This window comes from Camelus dromedarius, chromosome 1 (genome assembly GCF_036321535.1).
Source record: "Camelus dromedarius isolate mCamDro1 chromosome 1, mCamDro1.pat, whole genome shotgun sequence".
NCBI classification, from domain to species: Eukaryota; Metazoa; Chordata; class Mammalia; order Artiodactyla; family Camelidae; genus Camelus; species Camelus dromedarius.
In genome coordinates, this window is record NC_087436.1 from 119,500,091 (window position 1) to 119,520,344 (window position 20,254).

Sequence of the window (20,254 nt, forward strand, 5' to 3'; positions counted from 1 at the left end):
TGAAGACATGGCTGACCATTTGTCTCGGTCCTCGTTCTTGAAAATTTCTAAACTCTCTGTCAGCAGCTCTAAGCCAGTTGAATGTAATGCAGAGTTCTGCATGTGTGTGTGTGTCTTTAATTTTTGGTTCTCACTGGTGGCTGCACTGATTTTATTTAAATTAAAATCTGTGGACTATATCATAGTACATTGGGTTAAACAACTAATTAATCAATTATATGTCTTGAAAGTTTGTCTAAATTTTGATATTGGCTCGTTGTATTTGCATTGTGCCTGTCTTGTGTGGTTGTCTGCCTGTTACCGGTTGCCCCCTAGAACAGGTGCTCTGGACGCTGGGGCCTCACCTGTGACACTCTCTGTTCTGTCGCTGAGCCCAGCACAGCTCTCTGCACCAGGCAGGCCCTCAGGAAGTGTTTGCTGAATGAATGAATGAATGAATGAATGCCACCTTATTGGGTCCTACTTAATCTCAGTTTTACTGCATATTCAAGCAAGTGTGAGAACACAGGTCATCTCGAGGTCCGCTGTGAGGCTAGGCATCATACTGGGCTCTTTGCTCCCATCTTACTTAACACCAACCGCAGTCTGAGGGGCAGGTGGTGTTGACCTTATTTCCCTACTGAGCATCTAGCATCCTGAAAAGGTCAGGGACTGTGCCCCAGCCTCATGGCCAGTGTATGGTGGAGCCGGGACGTTCTGGCCTTGGCTGACTCTGAAGCCTGTGTTGTGATTTGGGAAGCCCCAGAGTTTTGTTCTTTCTGTGGTTGTGCAATTGGAAACTTACTGAAAGTCGACCTAATGGTGGTATTAAAACTTCACTCTTAGGGAAGTCAGCCTTGTACTTTGAAACTGGGTCACGGAAGAAGGTGTATTCACTGTTCTAACTCCTCCCCTCCTCACAGGCACACACTAGTAAAACCAAGGGATGTTTTAAAAACTGACACTTTTGACCCATTTCACCCCGAGACTGCCAGCATCTGTGCTTTAACTGTCGAAACCTCATTTGGGAAGTAGGACCACACAGTTGTTTTCCTTCACCTCCTGCCAAAATGATCAAAGCTAAGCCCAACTCCTGGGAACTGAGAGCGGGCAGAGGCTCCCAGACCCTCTAGCCTCCAGCTCAGCACGCCTCCAGATCTGTCCCGTAAGCATTTGAATGAGGATGCTTGTTGCTGCCTTCCAGGTGCTGACATCAACATGCAGTTATATTTCATAGTTGTACTGCGCTTACGGACTCTCATAGATTGTGGGTCAGATCATCACAAGGTTAGAAAAGGGTTGTTAATCAAAATTTTACTTATTGGAACACAATAGTATTACTAGAATTTGATTTATATTTTAATAAAACAGCATATACTATCCAGAAGGCAGATGTGCTCTGCTTTATTTTCCAAAAGTTTGATGGAAAAACTAAAGTTATAGAAATTCTCTGAGTAGCTGTGATTAAAGTCTTAGTGATCAACTAGTGAGCGTTCGCAATCCAAGGCAACCGATGGCTGGGGAGCATCCGGGCCGGGGAAGGCGGGGGGGGGGTCTCTGTGGGGTCAGCCTTCATTTCCACCCTTTCAGGAAGACTGGGGCATGGATATACCACGGAGGTCTGTGTCTAACAGTGAAATCTGTGTGCAGAGTTAGTATTTCACCATTGCCACACCACCCAAAGAGAAGAATCATTGAAAAATAAGTTCCAAATATGGGTGAGACGTGGAGGCTGCCTTGTGGGAGACCTGCCTTGACACCTCTCTGCCAACAAGAATCCTCATTTTCTTTTTTTTTTTAACTTCTGCCTGTGTTGCTTGCATCGCTGCCCCCTTTCAGGCAGCATGTTCAGGAAGACTGGGCCAGGGGGTAGCGGTTCCATTTTGTCTTTATTTAAAACCAGATGGGTTTTCTGCTTGTCTCTCGCTTTCTTCATCTGTCAGATATTCATTGATTATACTGATTTGTGTCAATCCCAGTGCTGTTTGCTCTGAATACAAATATGAATGAGAGACCCTCCCAGTCTCACTGGAGCTCACAGTCTAATAGATTCGATAGACTCACAAATACATCGAAGCAAAACAGGTTGATGGGTGGGTTGTGTAATCTAAGTAAACACGCAGAGTGGCATTTTGTGTGTCTCTTTGTATATGGTGGTGTCTTCAGACATCAGCGCCCTCAGGCTAAGTGGGGGATCGTTTAAGCAGCCTTAGCTGCAGTTGAACTTGAAACATTTGAATGAGGCAGTGTGCACTCTCTGGTGTTTTCAAGGAGGCGTACTCACGTGTGTACTTGATACTTACCCAGAGGCTTTTCTTCCAGAGCTCTTTGCCATCTGTCTTGCCCGAGCCAAGGAGAGGTGGCGGTCCTTTAGCACAGGAGGCTCTGAAGTGGACAGTGAAGGTATGTATGATGCTAACACACCTGTGGGCTCCTTCGGTCACATATGTATGTCATTATTTATTACATAATGAAGAAAATTTACTTAACTGAAATAGTGGTTAGTGCAAAATATAAAAGCTTCATGGGAAAAGGGATTTTTTTAGAGCAAACAAATTAAAGAAAGAAACTTTTATAAGAAAGATGATACCAATTCCTGAGAGTTGAGTGTATCCTAAGATGCTGGAAGCCTTTATTCACTATTCACATGATTTACAGTAGCCTGGCACCCAGGATCGCTTGAGAGCTGGTTTATAGAGGAACCGCTTCCACAGAGACAAGAAAAACAGCGTATTTCCTAGATTATGCTTTTAGAATTTTCCATAACACACGAGAATGGTTGTGATGGCCTCTGTTAGTTAAGTAGTGTCTTTTTTGCTGATCTGCTTTTATACTGTCTATGTGGTATTAGAATTAAAAAATATAAAGCAAGCTATTCATACTTACTTGTTAGAAATAGTACACATGAGTGTTGCACTGCAGTAGCTCCCACGTGTTCTCAGTTTATCCCAGTGATGTTCTAGATCAAATAATGGTTTTTTTTTGTGTTTTCTGTGCCTGGAATCCATTTGTGTGTCTGTCACCTTACTTGTCCTCACTTCCATGACAGTTGTTGGCAAAGGTAATATCAAATCAGATTTTGATTTCACACTCTGGAAAGTATCTGATGATGATCTAGCATTAGATGGTGCTGTGAGATTTTTGCTCTTAAAGTAAGAAACTCTACAAACTGGTGTAAGCTCTACAAACTATTGATCCTGTTGGTTGAGGTGGTAATTAGGTCCATGTACTTCTGAAGAACTTCCTTTTCTTGTTTCATTCTCATAAAAGTTCAAAGCCTTGTAACTACTCCACACACTTGCCTCTGAGAGGTGTGATGACTGTTGATCTTTTGACAGATGCTGGTTTTTCAGCAGCAGACAGAGAAGCCAGCCTGGAGCTTATTAAACTGGACATTTCCAGAACCTTCCCTAATCTCTGCATTTTCCAGCAAGTAGGTGGTGGTGATTTGTTACGTTCAGTATGTTTTGTCTAGAATTCACAGGTGCCAAATTGCATATATTTGTAATCAAGTTTGAAAAGTACTAGGGCTTTTTGGCGAGAGGGCAGGTCTTATGTTGATCTATGTAGAGTTTTAAAAATAACGGTAACTGATTCTTTCCAACAAATATTTAGTATGACTTTGAGATACCCAGTCTGGTTCTGTTATGCCCATGTACCCACTAGGGAACCATTAAAGGAAAGTGGAATAAATTAGAACAAATCAGTTAGTGGCTGCCTAGAATGAGCCAGGAGGTGTAGAGGTTAGACAGGTGGGCTTTGCAGAAATGTGGGTATGTCCCAGGTACTCTGACAGCACAGATAGGTAATGGTTCACTCTCCTGGTCCACATACAGCAGCCGGGAGAGGGCAGGGATGAGGGGTCAGGCATGCTCACTGAGGAAGTGGCTCTTGGGCTGTGATTGGACCAGGTTTGAATGACAGTCTGACCAGAGGATGGGAGAGACATCCCAGGCAGGAGGAGGACCAGAATGGAACCATCAAACAGCTGATAGTTCAGGGAATCCTCAGTTCCGTGGACTGGTGGCTGCTCTGTTTGAGGTAGGAGCCAGCTGCAGGGCAGTCTGTGCTCTGGAGGAAAGAGAGTATAAGGGCAGAGCTCTGAGACACATCTGGAGTGTGGCCAAGAAGGGCCGTCCAAGAACCGGGCCAGGGCCTGAAAGGTGCCCGTGGCCAGATGTCTCCCTCAGTCTGTGGTTCCTAAAGTTCTAGATTTCAAAAATGGGCAACGTTTAAAAAAAAAAAAAGTGGTGTGGGGAACTATGAAATGTCCAGAACAAGTTAAGGGCATTTGAAACAAGAAACTGCCATCTACTAGCACCATCTTTCATCAAAGAAAGGACATTTAGCACCAGAGTAAGGAGGATGTAATCAGGAGGAGGGCGCAAAGTCTTCCAAATTAAGAACACGTAGCTCTAAGGAAAGGCCAGTGCAGTGCCTTTGCTTTTTCCTGCTTTGTCCTTAGACCGGATACCCCTTGGTGACAGTCGCACTGGTCCTCAGGTGATGCGGCCCCAGGACGCCCCTCATCCCCCCTTACCCTCTTAGCCCTGGGTGTCATCTTTTTTACCTTCCATTGCTGTTTTATCCCTCTGTGATTTGGAAGGGTCTCTTCTTTTTATATGTCAGAATGGGATGGCTGGGCCAGGGCGTTCTCATGTACACCTGGCAGGCGTGGGCCTGAGCCATGATCTGGGCCGAGCCCGTGTCTCCCACGTTCACATCAGTGTGAGGTGCCTCCGAGCTTCCTTCCATGCTCAGTTAGAGCAAAGAAATTCCAACACTTAAATTTTTGGAAGAAGTTACAGGAACAAATGGAAATCTTGGAGGGATGGGAGAGCTGGGAGAAGTTTGGAATAAAATGGTAGCTATTCGGACCTAAAAAGTCAGAGTGTGTTTCCTAAACCTGCTGTCCTGAGAAACACAAAAGAAACAGAGAGTGACAGGGGAGAGAGGGCAGAGGTAGGAAGACGGTGAGCTCTCCCTCCTCTGAAGGACCCTGGGGCACCTGGTCTCCCGTTGAACTCTGAAGGGGAAATGCAGTTACACAGCAGGGGCCAAATTAGGGCTGTTTTTCTAGCGCTGTGCTCACACCTGACCCACCAGCTCACGTCAGCGCAGCTTCGCAGACCGAGCTGCAGACGGGCCTTGTTAACTGCAGGTTGCTAGTTAATCTGTCAAGTTGCACATACGTGTTGAGCTGCTAGCGTAACGCTTGGCATCTAGGCCTCCTGGTACATGGGGGGCATGATTGGCGGCGGCGGGAGCGAGTCCCAGCACTAACACAGCTGACGCGTGCTGTCTCCGCTGTGTTGGTCCCTGTAGGGTGGGCCGTACCACGACATGCTGCACAGCATTCTGGGCGCTTACACTTGTTACCGACCGGATGTGGGCTATGTAAGTGAACTTTTTGAATACTTTATAATGTTCTCATCTAGAAAGAAAGTTGGAATGTTGGCCAGCACACTGTAGCTGCAGGTGTCAGGTTGAATGCCCCCGTTTTTTTGTTGAGTATGAAACGTCTCACGGTAAATGATTTGCCTCAGTTTCCTCGCAACTGGCTGCTCTGTGGCATTAATCACATTTTAATGGGGTTTGACTTCCGTTTTTCGCATGTGATTTTTTCAGCATTAAGTCAGAAGCGCTTTTAGCAGTGACCGCGTTTGACGCTGTGCTGCTGCTGCGCCTGCGGCTTGGCAGACGCGCATGCGCAGTTTTAGAGTAACGCGTTCGGTTAGACGCGCATCTCTATGGCACCAGGAAGCTCTACGTTGCAGAGGGTGGCATCTCAGACGCAGGAGGGGCTGGTCATGGTTTTCCCCGTGTTGCGGGTGGGGCTGGAGCAGTGCACGCAGGTGGCCGATGGGGCAGAGCGGCGGTTCCCGGCAAGGCCAGGCCAGGATGGAGAGGGCTGTCGGTTCAGCCTCCGGCGGGTGGCCATGGGCGGGTGCAGTGTGGATCCTTCCAGTGTGAGGGATTTGGGTTCCTCTTCCAGTAAGATGGCAGAGCTGTTCTGACTGTGGTGGCTGCCTCAGTGTAATCCCCATTTCTCTCCTCCTCTCAGGTTCAGGGCATGTCCTTCATAGCGGCCGTGTTGATCCTGAACTTAGATACTGCAGATGCCTTCATTGCTTTTTCTAATCTTTTGAATAAACCGTGTCAAATGGCATTTTTTCGAGTGGACCATGGCCTTGTAAGTATCCCCGGTGTGTGTTGTGCCCTGGGTACTGTGTTTTCACACAGCAAGAGGGGCCTAATCATTTTTTCTCTTCAGGGGGAAAAAATAATACATTTTTCCTCCATTAAGATACTCAGAATAAGTAGCACTACATGACGTGGAGGATTTTTTGGGTGTTGTGCTGAACTTCAAAAGCACGTGATTAATAGCCATATGAAAAAATTTCTTAAAGCATCCTTTCGGAAAATATTTCTGAAAATATATTCCAGCATGCACACCATGTGTCCAAGCAGAAGCCCCAGAGCAGCCCCACATCGGGGTCTGCCTCACGCAGCATGCTCATACACAGGAGAGGAGATGGGCTTAAGACCGGCTCCTCCATCTGACAGAAGGAAGAAATGAGTGGCTGGAAGGATTTGGCAGTCCTTGCCCTGGGGAGGTCCCACCCGCTCCTGGAGGTGGGACCACTGCCTGGTGCAGATAAGGAAGTGAGGCTCAGGAGTGATAGGCCTCGGTCGAGGCACATATCTGGTCAGTGGAGAGCCGCACTGGACCCCTTCTGCTTCCTAAGCCTGTGTTCTTCCTGTAGCCCAGGAGGGAGGGAGGTCACCGATGCACCAGATCCAACCGCTTTGTAGTTAGCATTGTCTGGATTTGCTGGTCGTTTGCTGACACTTGCTGATAATTGTCACTAGTATTTCAGACCTAAAAGGATCTAATAGTTCAGAACAGCTAGAGAATATTTCTTCCTTGATGTGTTAAGGACTCCTGAGTATATCTTGCTCAGGCTGTTACATACATTTTTTTTTTTTAAGTATTATGAAATTGCTGCTAAATGGTGGCTCTCAAGGGAAGTGTAAATTGGCAGTGTCCTTCTGGAAGATGGTTTGGTGTTAGGTGTCAGTAGCAGTAAATGGTGTTGGTGTGTAATTTTCAGAAGAATTGTTTCTAAGAAAATGACAAGTGTGGACAGAGCACTTTGCACAGTGATTATTGCACAGTTATAATTATTCAATAAAAATTTAAAATTATTTTTCATTGTGAAAATGAAAACTTTTAAAAATGGGTATTTAGGGGAATACAGAATGTTCATTAAAATCTGGAAATATTCTATCCAGTGCAACATTGACATTGCAAACAACTGTACGGGGAAAGATTGAAGATAAAATGCAAATTTTTTCTGAAGTATGTAAAATAGAATATATGCCATAATAGCTACCATATTTAACAATAAAAGGAAGTACACCCAATGTTAATGGATGATCTTTATTCGTTTCTGTACTTCATAAGTTTTCTACAGTGAGCATTTTACAGACACTACTTTCATAGTCAGGAAAAAACCTTTTTTATATAACAAAATGGTTTACATCTAAGTATCTTCTAATTTTGAAGACCCCTTTGGAAACACATGATGAAAAATGAGAAATTTTAGCTTGTGTTGTTAAGGAAAAATCACAGAATTGTAATGTTGAGTGGGAGCTGCATCTACAGCAGGGTTTCTCTGCAGCAGCGCCATGGACATCTGGGGCTGCGCAGCTGTGGTGAGGCCGTCCTGTGCATCAGACGCCGTCCAGCAGCACCCCTGGCCTTTCCCCACCAGATGCCAGTAGCACCTCCCTGCTAGATGCAACAATCAGAAATGTCCTGAGGCACAGCCAGGTGTCGCCTGAGAGGCACAGTCGCCCCTACTTGGGAGCCACTGGTTTTCAGAACATCCCTTCACTAAGATGTGCAGACAGCCTCTGAGAGTTGCCGTCTGCCCACAGGCATCCAGCTGGGAAAGGGTGGAACAGAACCAGGCTGCGTCTCAGATGTGTGCCGCTCCTAATCCTGTGTCAGCACCGCCCCTGCTCTGTCCATTTTGTTTTCCTGCAAACCCTGTAAGAAGGTGAAAAGCGTGTGCTGGTAAAACACAGGCCGTGGCTGCTTCCTTTTTCCCCGCAGGGTTTCTCCCTCACTGCATTAAAGGGCTGCACTTCTGAGCCGCAGCAGTGTTGCCCTTGCCTCAATGTTAGTGTTATGTTTTATGTTCCCTCTGGAAATGCTAGGGGTTGGGAGGGAGGCATGCCTGGTTTTTCAGATCGTTTTAGGCAGTTAATCCATCCCTGGTTCTCAGAGAATGAACCTGTCAGGAGTCAGCCGTTGCTGGGGGACAGGCACAGGTTCAGGGCCCCGCCTCGCCACACGCTGGTGATGTGACCTCATTTGGCAAGTGACAGAACTGTTCTGGGTTTCAGTTCTCTTATCTACAAATTGAAGAAATAATAAGATGCAGCCAGTGATGTGAGACAGAGACCGCTCTTATTGAGATGGTGCACGTGTAGTGCCTGGTTCCGGGTTGCCAGAGAAGATACGTGCGCAGTTACGCGTGAAGATGAGTGTTAGGTTGTAAAGGTGCACGTGTGTTGCCTTTTTTTGTAGACTAGAAGCTTGTGCTGATAATGAGTTTATAGTATGTTTCACATTGTCTCCCTAGATGTTGACTTATTTTGCTGCATTTGAGGTATTCTTTGAAGAAAATTTGCCGAAATTATTTGCCCATTTCAAGAAAAACAACTTAACTCCAGACATCTACCTAATTGATTGGTAAGACTGCATTTTAATGTTTTCAGTGTTTTCTTATCTCCACACCCCTGTTTTTCATTCCTTACTGCCAGCATCTTCCAGGGCTCGGCTGACCCCCACGTCCTGCTTTACCGTCTCCCCCGCGGCCCCGAGCCCTGTGTCCCTGGGCTCATGCTGCTGGTCGTCTGCTCAGCTCTGTTACTCTCTCTGGTGCCTCCTGTGACTCTAACTGGTCCTCCTGAATTCTCTCGGGGAGAACAGTGTCTTGGACCTCTTTGTTTTCAAGGTACTGATATCCATTCCTTCCACGAGACGTCACTAAGCACCAGGTCTGTGGAGGCTCTCCGCTAGGATCCCGGACAAGCAGTGAGGGGACTCGGCACTGGCCTGTCCGGAGCTTCTCCCTAGCAGGAGAGACTGTGGACGGCTGGGGCTGGACAGCAGGTGATGAGTGCCGTCCCTGAAGGAAGGGAAGGACAGAGGCCTGGACCCAGGCTTGGGGGCCAGAGTACACAGAGATGACACAGGAGTTTGAGCCAAGACATGACATGAGTGTGCGGCATTCCAGAATTAGGGCTGCAGCAGTTGGCGTGGAGATGTGGGAGCCTGAAGTAAAGGGCAGAGGGCGGCAGGCGAAAGGCTGGGAAGCCGGGTCTGGTGGGTCTCGGATGCCAGGTAGAGGAGCAGACAGGATTACAGGGGCCAGAGGGAGCGGTTGAAGGCTTTTGCTTGGGGTGAGAATGCAGGTGGGCTATACCCAGAAGTGAGTTTTATTTACTTGCAAGGCAGGGGAACCTGGAGGCAGACACATTAAGGAAAAAAAGCCAGGGCTTGAGCTGAGGCTGCAGGAGTGGGTGGAGAGTGGGGAGGAGAGAGATGCTGGGGAGGGAAGCGCTGTGGCCCCAGGGGAGGCTTGTGGCTGTCGGGGAGAGGGCGGAGACGTGTGGTCTGCTCTTGTGGGGCCAGATGCTGGGGGGGGGTGCTGAGCCCAGCTGAGACCAGAACACAGCAGGGTTGGGTTTGTTGGGACTCTTAGTGGATTTGGCTTTGGACACAGTGGTTCTGAGGTGCCTGTAGGACACTGAGGAAGACTCACAGATACAAGGCTCCAGGGAGTTCTGCAGTGGGGCAGTGGACAGGCAGGTCTTCGTGCATAGGTGCATGTGGTTGTCGGAGGAAGGGCTAGGGCGTCACCCCAGAGAGCGCCAGGGGAGAAGGTGGGCGGTAACTTGGGAGCAAGGTGAGGAGTCTCTCGGGGCCGCATGGTGGGAGGAGCGTGGCTCTGCAGTCCTGCGGTCCCACCCAAGTCCCAGCCTCTCCTGTTACTCACCTATGGCCTGGCCGAGGGCCCTGGAACCTCTCTGAGCCTGCTCCCTCATCTGTAGACCAAGCTGATGAGCCTTTCAGGGCCTTGTCCGTTGACTGCCCGGCATTCCCACCCCGACTCACAGCGGGCTCTGCAGAGGGAAGGAATGTCACTTGACCGAAAGGCCTGTTGGGGCTTCGGCACTAACTTGCACAATGACTCTGAAACTGCCAGGAATGCAGAGCTGGTGTGACTTTTTTTTTTTTTTTTTTTTTTGCTCACTTTCTTCATGAGGGAAAAGGCTTCTGCAAGGTGAAGTCCCAATGTCGTCGGAAACAAGGCTCCTTTAAATAAAGCCAACTTGTCCACACCCACGGGAACAAGCCTGTGGGATTCTTGGCATTGGCTGCTTCTGCCCTCAACCCTGTTTTGTTCTGATTCTGATGAATTCTTGCCAGGCACAGGGTCTGAGGGTCACAGCTCCTAGCTGTCGTGACAGGTGCTGTGTCACTGTGGGTTAGTATAGTGAGATGGCCGTGAAGTGGCCACTGGTGGGGATGCTGGGCTGGCCTGTCTGGCTGTGCAGGGTGGAAGTGTTTGGGGCCTGCCTTGAAGGGCACCTTTATTTAGCTGACAAATGATTTGTCCACAACACGAACACTCAGCTCTTGTATAGGCTGTCCCTCTGCACCCCTGTTGTGCACGCATGCTGGTCATTTGACCGTGAACCCTGACCTTGAAGGTTCCCAGCCTGGAGCCCGTGACCGGGGGAGGGTGGTAGGGGAGGCTCCTGTGGGACCAGAGTCTTCAGCTTCTACCTGGTCTATTTGAGGCCCCCAGGTTAGATTCTTAGGATTCCAGGCTAAAAGTGAACTTTGGAAAGCACTGTTCTGGAATAGTGACTTTCAAACTTTTTTTACCCTGACTTGTAAAAGGAAGTAAATTCTGTGTTGTGACCCAGTGTGTGGCCGTGTGTGCAGCAACATAGTATGTATACGAAACAGGTTTCATGAACCAGTACCTAGCTGTCACTATGTGCAGAGCATTCAGAAGTTTCCTGTTCTGTTCTGTTTGTTCAAAAAAAAAAAAAAAAAAGCTGGTGCTGATCCAGTGTGATGACAGCATAGGCGGTGGTCGGTGCGGTCACCACGGGCAGGGAGGAGCACTGTCCTGCAGGACGCCTGTCTCTTTCTATTCCAGACTGAAGGTGGGGGGTAGCGGTCGAGGGGACCTGCCTTCATGGACTCCGGTGCTTCTCTCATGACCTCGTGGGGCGCTTAGAGCAGCCCCTTCCCGTGGACTGCAGCACCTCTGTCTCACACTTGAGGAAGGTGAGGCTCCAAGAGGCTGAGTGACTTGCCCAAGGCCTCGGGGCTGGCTGAGCGGCAGGGCTGGTGCTCACCTGCTCAGAGCTTGTTCTCTAGGGGCTTTAGCTGTAAGGCAGCATGACCCATGAGGTGGGTCCCGGAGCTCAGGCTCCAAAGATACAGCAGCACGCTGGTGAGGGTACACAGCTCGGGGCAGGCTTGCTGGCGATGCGGGTGGAGCAGAGCACAGAGGTCCGAGTGAAAAGGAGCTGTGAGGACCCCGCTCCAGAGACCACGTGACGTGGTTGGTGCCTGATGCCCCGTGAGTGCTGCCCGCTGTAGTCTGACGAGGGCTCTGCTGGTGCAGGCCTGTCCCTGGCGAGATGCTTGACTGCTTCGTGGAATTAGGACCAGGTGGAACGCTGATGGCAGGGCTAGGCACATAGTAAGTCCTTAGTAGGGATTTAAGCTGAATTAAAGCACAGTGAATTAAGCACAGGAAAACCGTATATTCATGATTTATTCCTTGCAGTCCACATTTATGGATGGTCTGTAATGATTCAGGCTCTTGGTTGGGTGCTAACAGTTAGTTCAAAGCTCAGATCAGAAGCAGGGTAGGCAGTGGGAAGGAAGCCCGGGGAAGGAACAGGTTTGGCCTAGGGCCTGCCCTGGAAGCTGGCGTCTCAGAGGCACTCGTTCTTTTGTTTCACCTTCACGGCCTCTGGAGCAGGTATGTCTTAGCGCAGAGGAAGCTGCCGAGGCCCCTTACGCAGCATCTCGCCTGTAGTGAGTGGTCCAGACCAGTCTCACTCCAGACCTTTTGCTTTTCCTGCTTCATCATGTCACCTTCCCCAAACCGGTGTCTGCACCCCTGACAGCAGGGCCTGCCTCTGAGTTGCATGTGTGGTGGATCTGCACTGTGCACGTGGTCTGCAGGGGCTTCCAGCAGCTCACTCTCCTTTTCCGTGTTGGAGGGCTGTGGGCCCCGTGGTTTGGCTTCCTGAGTGTCCTGGGTGAGCTGTGGTGCTCAGACAAGACGACAGAATCTCCTTTCCTGCCCTGCTGTCTGCCCCAGAGGCCATGTGGGAGTCGCCCCTTCATTCCCAGCACAGCTTCTCTTCCCCAGGATTATCGCCTTGTGGCTTTATGTAGGACATTGTCTTGGCCGGTTTGATAGTTACTCTTCCAGAATGCTCTTTCCTCTCCCCTCCGCCCCAGCAGTCAAGGCTTCCCCCATCGCAGCACTGACCACTGAGGGCATCGTCTGTTTCCTGCTGTGCCTGTAATAGACCAAGCTTTGCCAGTCACCTCTGTGTCCCCAGTGCCTGGACCCATGCCTGGCTCAGAGTCCTAGATCCAAGAATGAATCTGCTCCTGAGGGGCCCCTTCCTGGGCTTAAAATACATGGAATCCGGCCCGAGGCTCACCCGGGTGCTCGCTCCCCAAGTGCACTCGGGGCCGCTGTCTGCCCAGTGCTGCAGAGGCTCCACGGCTGAGGCTCAGATTTGCTCACTGACGCTGCTTTCCTGGCAAGGGGTCCTGTGTAGTGCTTGTCGCTCTTCTCTGCTCGCGCGGAGCTGGGAGGCTTAGGGCAGGGCCTCACCGACTGCGGCCTCCTACAGAATTGTGAGTGTTCAGTCAGGTGTCCATGTTTTGTGGGAGGGCTGACATGAGGTCATTTGACTTATCAAAATATTTCCCCACTGCTGTCAAATGGCAGAATTACTCAGAGACGTGAGTGGGTTTTGTAGCAAATAATCCTGAATTAACAGAAGAATCAAGCAGTACATTGTACATCACGATTAATGTTTCTTGAATAATGTCTGGTGATACTTGGAGATCTGATCATCATGCTGTCTCTAGCTTAAAGGCATGGTTCAAGGTGAAACTACGAGTCAGGAGATTTTAGTTTCCATCGCATCTTGCATACACTTCACTAATAGCTTCTAACTTTCGGGTTTTGGGTCTGCCTAAGAACTCCAGAGTAGTGTTGGCTTGCTGAGCTCCCAGGCATCCGGAATAGCACCTGGCCGACGTGGAGGCCTCATCAGAGTGTGTGCGTGTGTGTGGGGGTGTGGCACGGAGGAGGCGTCCAAGCCCGCAGTGGGGACACCTGCCCGCAGGAAGGCCCTGCACAGCCCTTGGTCACCAGCCCACCTCGGCCTGGCTGCGATGGAGGCTGCGTTCTAACGCAGGGTTCACCTGTTTCCCTACTGTCTCCTGCCTCTGCTCGGTGCTGGCAGCTCAAGTGAGGGTACCTTTGAGCTCAAGTTAGGGGGTCCTCCCGGGGCACTGCGGTGGATCTGTCTGATTGCTTCCAGGATCGGGGCAAGGGTTGGGCTTGTTAATTAAGTTTGAACTGAGACTTACATAACTACCTTCAGTTTTTAGTGATTGCAGTTCTATATTGGGTGTTTAATGTTGTTTTGTTTAATCCTAACAAGGCCTAAGGAGGCTGAGTGGTTTTCTAGCGATGTCTACGCGAATGGCTGGTCTGGGTTTTTAGGACACGGGGCACACCATGGTGAGGGGGAGGGGTTCAGGACCACTTCGTAAGCCAGCTTGGGGGACAAAGTCCCATTCTTAGGAACCGGTGAGGATGGGAGCATTCAGGCACAGCTGGCAGTTGGCTGTCAGGCTTTGGAGGTCCAGGTGTGTCTGGTTTTGCTCCTCAGCGGGTGAGACGCTAGAGGACCTTCACCCTTTCCTCAGGCTGAAACCCGCGTTTCCACAGCCTCCCTAGATTTGCAGTTTTCTCACCGTAAAATGGAGATGAAGCTTGTTCTAACTGAGGGATCAAACTGGATGATCCAGGGGGAGCATACGAAGCCGCACCGTGCAGGGAAGCAGGTGCCCGTCGGCTCTGCTTGGTGCTTGCAGCCAGGCCCGCGAGGAGCAGGCGGGGATGTCGGTCCTCCCACCGCGGGCTTCTCAGAAGGAGCCTGTGTCCCCACGCCTGGCTTCGGAAGTGGTGAGCCCCCCTCCCTCCCCGGCGTGCTCCCTCGCTCCCCTGGAAGCTCAGACAAGCAGTTGGATCAGGCAACGCCAGATAAGAATGCTTTCTGGAAACTGACGGCTTGACAGGAAGAGAACTGTTCCCATTCCCCTCCATGTGCTGTTGGGGAAATAGATACACACCACTCACTCCTTGTCCTTTCTGAGCCTGTTGCCACGTCATTAGTTTAGCAACACAGACATATATGTGTGTGTGTGTGTTGTGTGTACACACACAGTGCAGTAATACGCAGCGGTCCAAGGGAGAAAAAGTCATTTCTTGGGGGAGAAAAATCCTCCATTCTCTCCTACTCCAGGGCAAGAACACTCAACAGTCCTGGGAAGGCCCGGGGCTTTCACCGCCCCTCCCTGCTTCTTCCGCCCTCATCCCGGCTGGAGTGGGCTGAGGCCCCAGCACTGTGCCGCGGGGAGCCAACTGGAAGCGCTTGAGGCGGGGAGGCCGAGTGCAGACGGCAGCTCGCTCGCTCCGGAGGGCGGCTTCCCTAGCTGCCCTGCTCGCTCACTGCATCCCCTGGGGCCGAGTGGCTCCTCACCTGCATGAATGGGGCCCGATGAACCACTCTCCTGAGAATGAAGTGGGGGAGCGTCGTTGAAGTGTCCTATTCACAGCTAAACGTGGTTTAAAATAGTCAAGCATTTGACAGCCGCTGGTAATGAATGGTTTTGCAGTGAGAGGGGAGATGAGAGGAGAGGGAGAGGGGCGCTTGAGGACACGGGTGCGCGTCTGAGCAGTCCTGCTGCGGGAGGCGGGGAGGCGGACACCCTCCCTGCTCAGACGCTGCAGGAGCAGGAGGACTGCCTAAGGACTGCCTCGGACTAGAGCCCAGGGCCCAGGAGCTGGTCACTGGAAGGCCCGCCGGAGTCTGCAGGGGAAGGTAGCCGGCGTGTCCATCCCCGCTTGATGACTGTATGAAAGGGACATGTGAGGTGCAGCGTAAACATGAACGTCACGGGCCTGGAGTGTGGCTCCCCTGGTCTTTCGATGTCGGCTTAATCTTGTACAGTTCAAAATATATCTAGAGGAGTATATGGAGACCCACACACAAATCTGAACTCAGTATTACGCTAAAGAAATTAATTTTGTTATTTCTCTCTCTTCTTTGCCTATAGTTACTGTATTTCTCCATCATTTTTTACTTAACACCCTGCTTTTAAGGTGTGAGGGCTTGATTCCCACCAGTGAACTGGTGGGTGAGAAGCAGTGCTGGAGATTAGGTCAGGTCTCTTCACTTTTGAAAAATAAAACTTCCTCCAGATGGAACTGAGAACGCTTTTCAGATTGCAACTAGAAACGGGTCTCTTGATTCTCTCTTGAACTGTGTCTTCTAGACCGACAGTGAAATGGGTTTCGGTTTCTTGAGAAAGGAGAAGCTAAGGCTGAAGGTCCTCTGTGGCTCCGACAGGTCAGGTGTCCTCCCAGCACGACCGCGTGCTGCCCAAGGGCACGCCGTGCACTCCCGACGCTCGGGGCGTGGGCTCTGGGACGGCTTCAGGGTCTGACTCTGCCGCTTACTGGTGGCAGGACCTGGAGTGATTTCTTCCTGACATCTGCCTCCCTCTTCCATCATCTGAGTTGAAATCTAAATTATTACACTTTTCTTGAGTCTCTTAAGAGTTTTAAAGCACTAACACGGGGCAGCCTTGAACATTATTGGGTCTTCATCAGCATGTAGTGTTGAATATATGCCCTTAACTGCATGGAACGTCCTCCAGGTCCTGGAGGAAAGGCTGTTTCTGGGGCAGAGCATCCTCCCAGGCGAGAGAGTCGAGTAAATTGCACCCTGGAGTTCACCACAGACCGAAAGCCTGTACCCATGAAACTAGGGAGCATATTTGCCAGTACGGCGTAACATTCCTGGTAGAATCTTTTCTAGGGAGGTGAGAGTCCTGCTCTTCAAGGCCTGGTGACATTACCTCCTGACCAGAGCCCTGCAGTCTAAGTCCAACACTTGAGTTCAGGTGCCTTCATGGGCCCCGCGTGTCTCTTGAGTCAGCATGGACACTAAGGAAAAACTGAGACCTGCAGAAAAGTGGTTTTCCAGGAGGGATAAAGTATCCCCCAGCAGATGAGAGTCAGCACCTGTCATGAGGACTCGTCCACCTGGTGAGAGGGCAGTGAGAATCTCTGACGTCTGTGACGTTCTTAAGTGGACTGGGAGCTTGCCCGCACACTTACTCGGCGGAGATCGCCAGATGCGGTGCTGGTGCTGAGGGTGGGGGTGAGATGGGCCAGGTCCCTACTCTCGGGCAGTCTCCGTGGGAGACAGACATGAACACAGCGTGTTGTGATGAGCACCAGGGCAGGGGGAGCCCAGAGCGGGAAGGAGCATCTGGCTGGGCCTGGGGATCAGGAGATGCCCTGGACATGGTGCCCGGGCTGTGGCTCATAGCTGCAGGAGGAGGGCAGATTCACAGGGATCCAGTTTGGTCGACATCTCAACCTGACTCGCCTCGCTTTGTGACATGGCCACGTTCCAAGGTAGAAGCGGTTAGACCTGATGACGTATGATCACCGAGGATTGTATTTATTTGGTAGTTTGGACTGTGATAATCACATTGTTTGAAGGGAACACATATCTGTATTTCACTTTTTTTTTATCTCATGGTTTGCATTGTTAAATATAAGATCAGTTTCTTGTAATCTACCCTCAGATTTTTGGGAAAATTTTTCTTTGTTCCTTTGCTGACCCCTACTGGGACAGAAGTGTACAGCAGTCTTCGGAAGTCAGGTGTACAAGTGCACAGAACTAGACATTTCTGTCTACTGTTTCCAGTCCCCACCAGACCCTTAAGTCTTGTCGGCTGTATTAACCTTGTATCTGGCACCTCCCACAGGGGAATAAGCACATAGCAGGTGCTCGTAAATACCTGTTGCATGTAGAGGTAACTGGTATCTGTAATTCAGAAATTGTATGGTGTTTGAGATTCTTTGTGACAGTTAATGCTGTTTTGTAAAATGTTTAAATTGACCTTCAGAGTGAAAGCAGGCCGAGAGTCCCCTCCCCACAATGTGAGTATGAGAGCTACTAACTGAGGGAGCATTCTAATGGATTAGACCTGAATTGAGAGTGCGCTCTTTGTGCCATCTGAAATCTGAAAAACTCAAACTTTTTCCCCAGGATCTTTACTTTATATAGCAAGTCTCTGCCCCTCGACCTGGCCTGTCGTATATGGGATGTGTTCTGCCGGGACGGGGAGGAGTTTCTGTTCCGCACGGCCCTGGGCATCCTGAAGCTGTTCGAGGACATCCTGACCAAGATGGACTTCATTCACATAGCCCAGTTCCTGACGCGGCTGCCCGACGACCTGCCGGCTGAGGAGTTCTTTGCTTCCATAGCTGCGGTGCAGATGCAGAGTCGGAACAAGAAGTGGGCTCAGGTGAGCGGGGCTCAGCAGTCAGCTCAGGAAGTCAGCTACCTGTGAGCAGACGGCCCTCCGTACGGCAGTTCCGGGGCTGCATGTGCGGTGGCCTGGGTCTGAGGCTTGGCTCTGCCACAGGGGGTCTTGGGCAGTCATCTCCTCTTTGGGTCTGTGTCGGAGGAAGGGGCTGGATAATAAAAGCCCTCCCACCCGTTCTGCAGTGGCAAGGCGGGGCGCGGGCAGAACTTTGAATCAGCTGTCACAGTGCTCTCTGCACGTTAGACAGCATTTTGCTAACCGATCCCTTTCCCCCCTTTTTAAACGTCAGAGACAGAAAGCAGGGAAACTAACACTGCCGTGCCCCGCTCCCTCCCTCACCATGGGTGTGCCCGGGACAGGGTGGTGAACAGAGGAGGCCCAGAGAGCAGGCACAGGGGAGGCGGGGAGGGGGCTTCGGGATGTGTTGCCCCAGCTCACCTGTTAGCAGAGCAGCCAAGTAACAGCATGGGAGCGGCCCAGCTTGGGCCTCCATCTTCTAGGTCCCTCGCATCTCCTTTGGACATTCCTCATAGGTTACGTCCCCTGTGGGCTTGGCCAGGGTCATCTGAATCCTAGTCTTTATCTTTCTAAAAAGGGAAAACTAAAACCTTGATTCTTGGCCCTGCAGCTGCTGTTTGCCTGAGCATCAGGGCCTAGTTGGTTGATGTCTGGGGAGGCTTGTATGTGCCCAGTACTTGTTCCTGATTTATTTTTCTTATTAGTGGAAGATTTAAAGTGCACTGAGAAACAGAATGAAATAGAATAACGAGCCCCTGTGCGCCTGTCAAATATCCAGTCAGTTTTCATATTTCTATTTGTTTCCAAAGGTCACCAGTAGCTTCATAGGCTGCTTGAACCAGGATCCAGATAAGTCTACACATTGCAATTGGCTGAAAGATCTTTTAAGTCTTTTTTAACGTATAGGGCTGCCCACCTTTCCACTTCTCCCCTCTCCCTTCTCCCTTCACCCTTTATTTAGTGAAGAAGTGATGCCATTTGCCCATTAGCATTTCCCACAGTCTGGATTTTGCTGGTTAGATCCCTGCGGTGTGTTTAATGTGGTCTTTCTATTCCGCATGTCCTGTAAATCGGCAGTTAGATCTCAAGGCTCGATCGGGTTCCCAGTTTTTATGTTTGGTCACATTACTTCGTAGGTTATCAGACTATTTCCCTTTGATCTTAGCCAGCAGCTTATTTTTATAACAGCTTTATTAGTTTACATACCATAAAATTCACCGTTTTTTAAAAGTGTACAAGTTCAGTGCCTGTTTATGTATTAAACCAGAGAGTTTCCCCTCTCACCTGGGCCCTTCGTTCAGCCCCCTGCGCTGGCCATTCCCTTCCTCCCTGTCCCCAGGTCTGATGTGCTCTGTGGCTGGCGGACTCCCTTCCTGTCTGGGTCTTTGGGGAAGGAGCATAGCTGCTGTGGAGGGACCGTGGGTCAGTCTGTGAAATGCTCCCCTGGTTTTACGTGGGGGGGAGCACTATTTTGTGCTTAGGGGGTTATCAGTAGCATTTCTAAAATAAATACAATGTTTATAAAAAGGAGTGAAGTACCGACACTTGCTACAGTATGGATGAACCTTGGAAGCATTATATTATGTGAAAAAGCCAGACATGAAAGACTGTTTGATTCCATTCACATGCAGTTGCAGAACAGGGAGCTCTGTAGAGACAGGAAGTAGATTAGTGGTTGCCAAGGGAGTGGATGAGGTGGGGACAGGGCTGTGGTAGCCAGAGGATACGGGGTTACTTCTTGAGGTGATGAAAATGTTCTAAAATGGACTGTGGTGAGGTTTGCACACGTCTGTGAATATACTAAGAAGCAATGAATTGTACACTTTAAATGGGTAAATTACACGTTACGTGAATTATATACCAGGAAAACCTTTTAAAAAATGCACTGAGCTCGTGTGTGAGCAGGACTGGCTATATAATTATCAGGGATCTGGTGAAAGAAGAGCCTTTCTCTGATTAAGAAACAAATGCGCAATGCAAAACGAAACTCTGGGGCCACGTGTTCAGAGTTAGTATGGAGAATTCCAGGATGGCGACTGCAGAGCATTAGGCTCAGTAGGGCCCCTCCGAATGCATGGGCTTCACGCCCACGAAGCTGGCCTGTGTGTAAGTGTGCGTGAGGAGTCTCCTGCGGGTCAGTCACTTAGAGCGGTTTTCTGAAATAGCTACAGGAAGCCAGGGCCGTTGCTGATAGCCTTTATTCAGCACAGAACTGTTACTCCCTTGACTTTCCAACTTGTGTGGTCACAGGCCTGCTGATCTTCCTTTGTTCTTCACCGGTCCTTCCCTCCGTCCCCCAACTCGCACACCCGCAGAAACACGCAAAGAGGGAAGGGTTGAGCCCACATCTGTCATTTAGCTTCTTGCATTTTAGGTGAAGATTACTGGTTAACACCAGATCAGAGGTTATTAAATAGTAGGACATTCTCCAGTAGTGGGATAGTAATAGGGGTTGGCCTGAGGGCAGGCATCAGTGAGTTTATTCAG

General features: G+C 50.0%; 1 protein-coding gene across 4 annotated transcripts in view; it reads left to right on the forward strand.

The window, feature by feature from the left end:
* The window catches only part of TBC1D14 (TBC1 domain family member 14), a 95,194-nt gene that overhangs the window by 71,264 nt on the left and 3,676 nt on the right, over window positions 1–20,254 (forward strand). For 3 of the 4 annotated variants that reach the window (XM_064488315.1, XM_031437803.2, XM_031437815.2), the window contains 6 exons: window positions 2,302–2,382; window positions 3,318–3,412; window positions 5,305–5,376; window positions 6,044–6,172; window positions 8,634–8,743; window positions 17,470–17,728. In XM_064488315.1, coding sequence (XP_064344385.1) covers window positions 2,302–2,382; window positions 3,318–3,412; window positions 5,305–5,376; window positions 6,044–6,172; window positions 8,634–8,743; window positions 17,470–17,728 — 746 coding nt within the window. The remainder of the gene's footprint in view (window positions 1–2,301; window positions 2,383–3,317; window positions 3,413–5,304; window positions 5,377–6,043; window positions 6,173–8,633; window positions 8,744–17,469; window positions 17,729–20,254) is intronic. The other variant, XM_031437810.2, reaches the window with a different exon arrangement.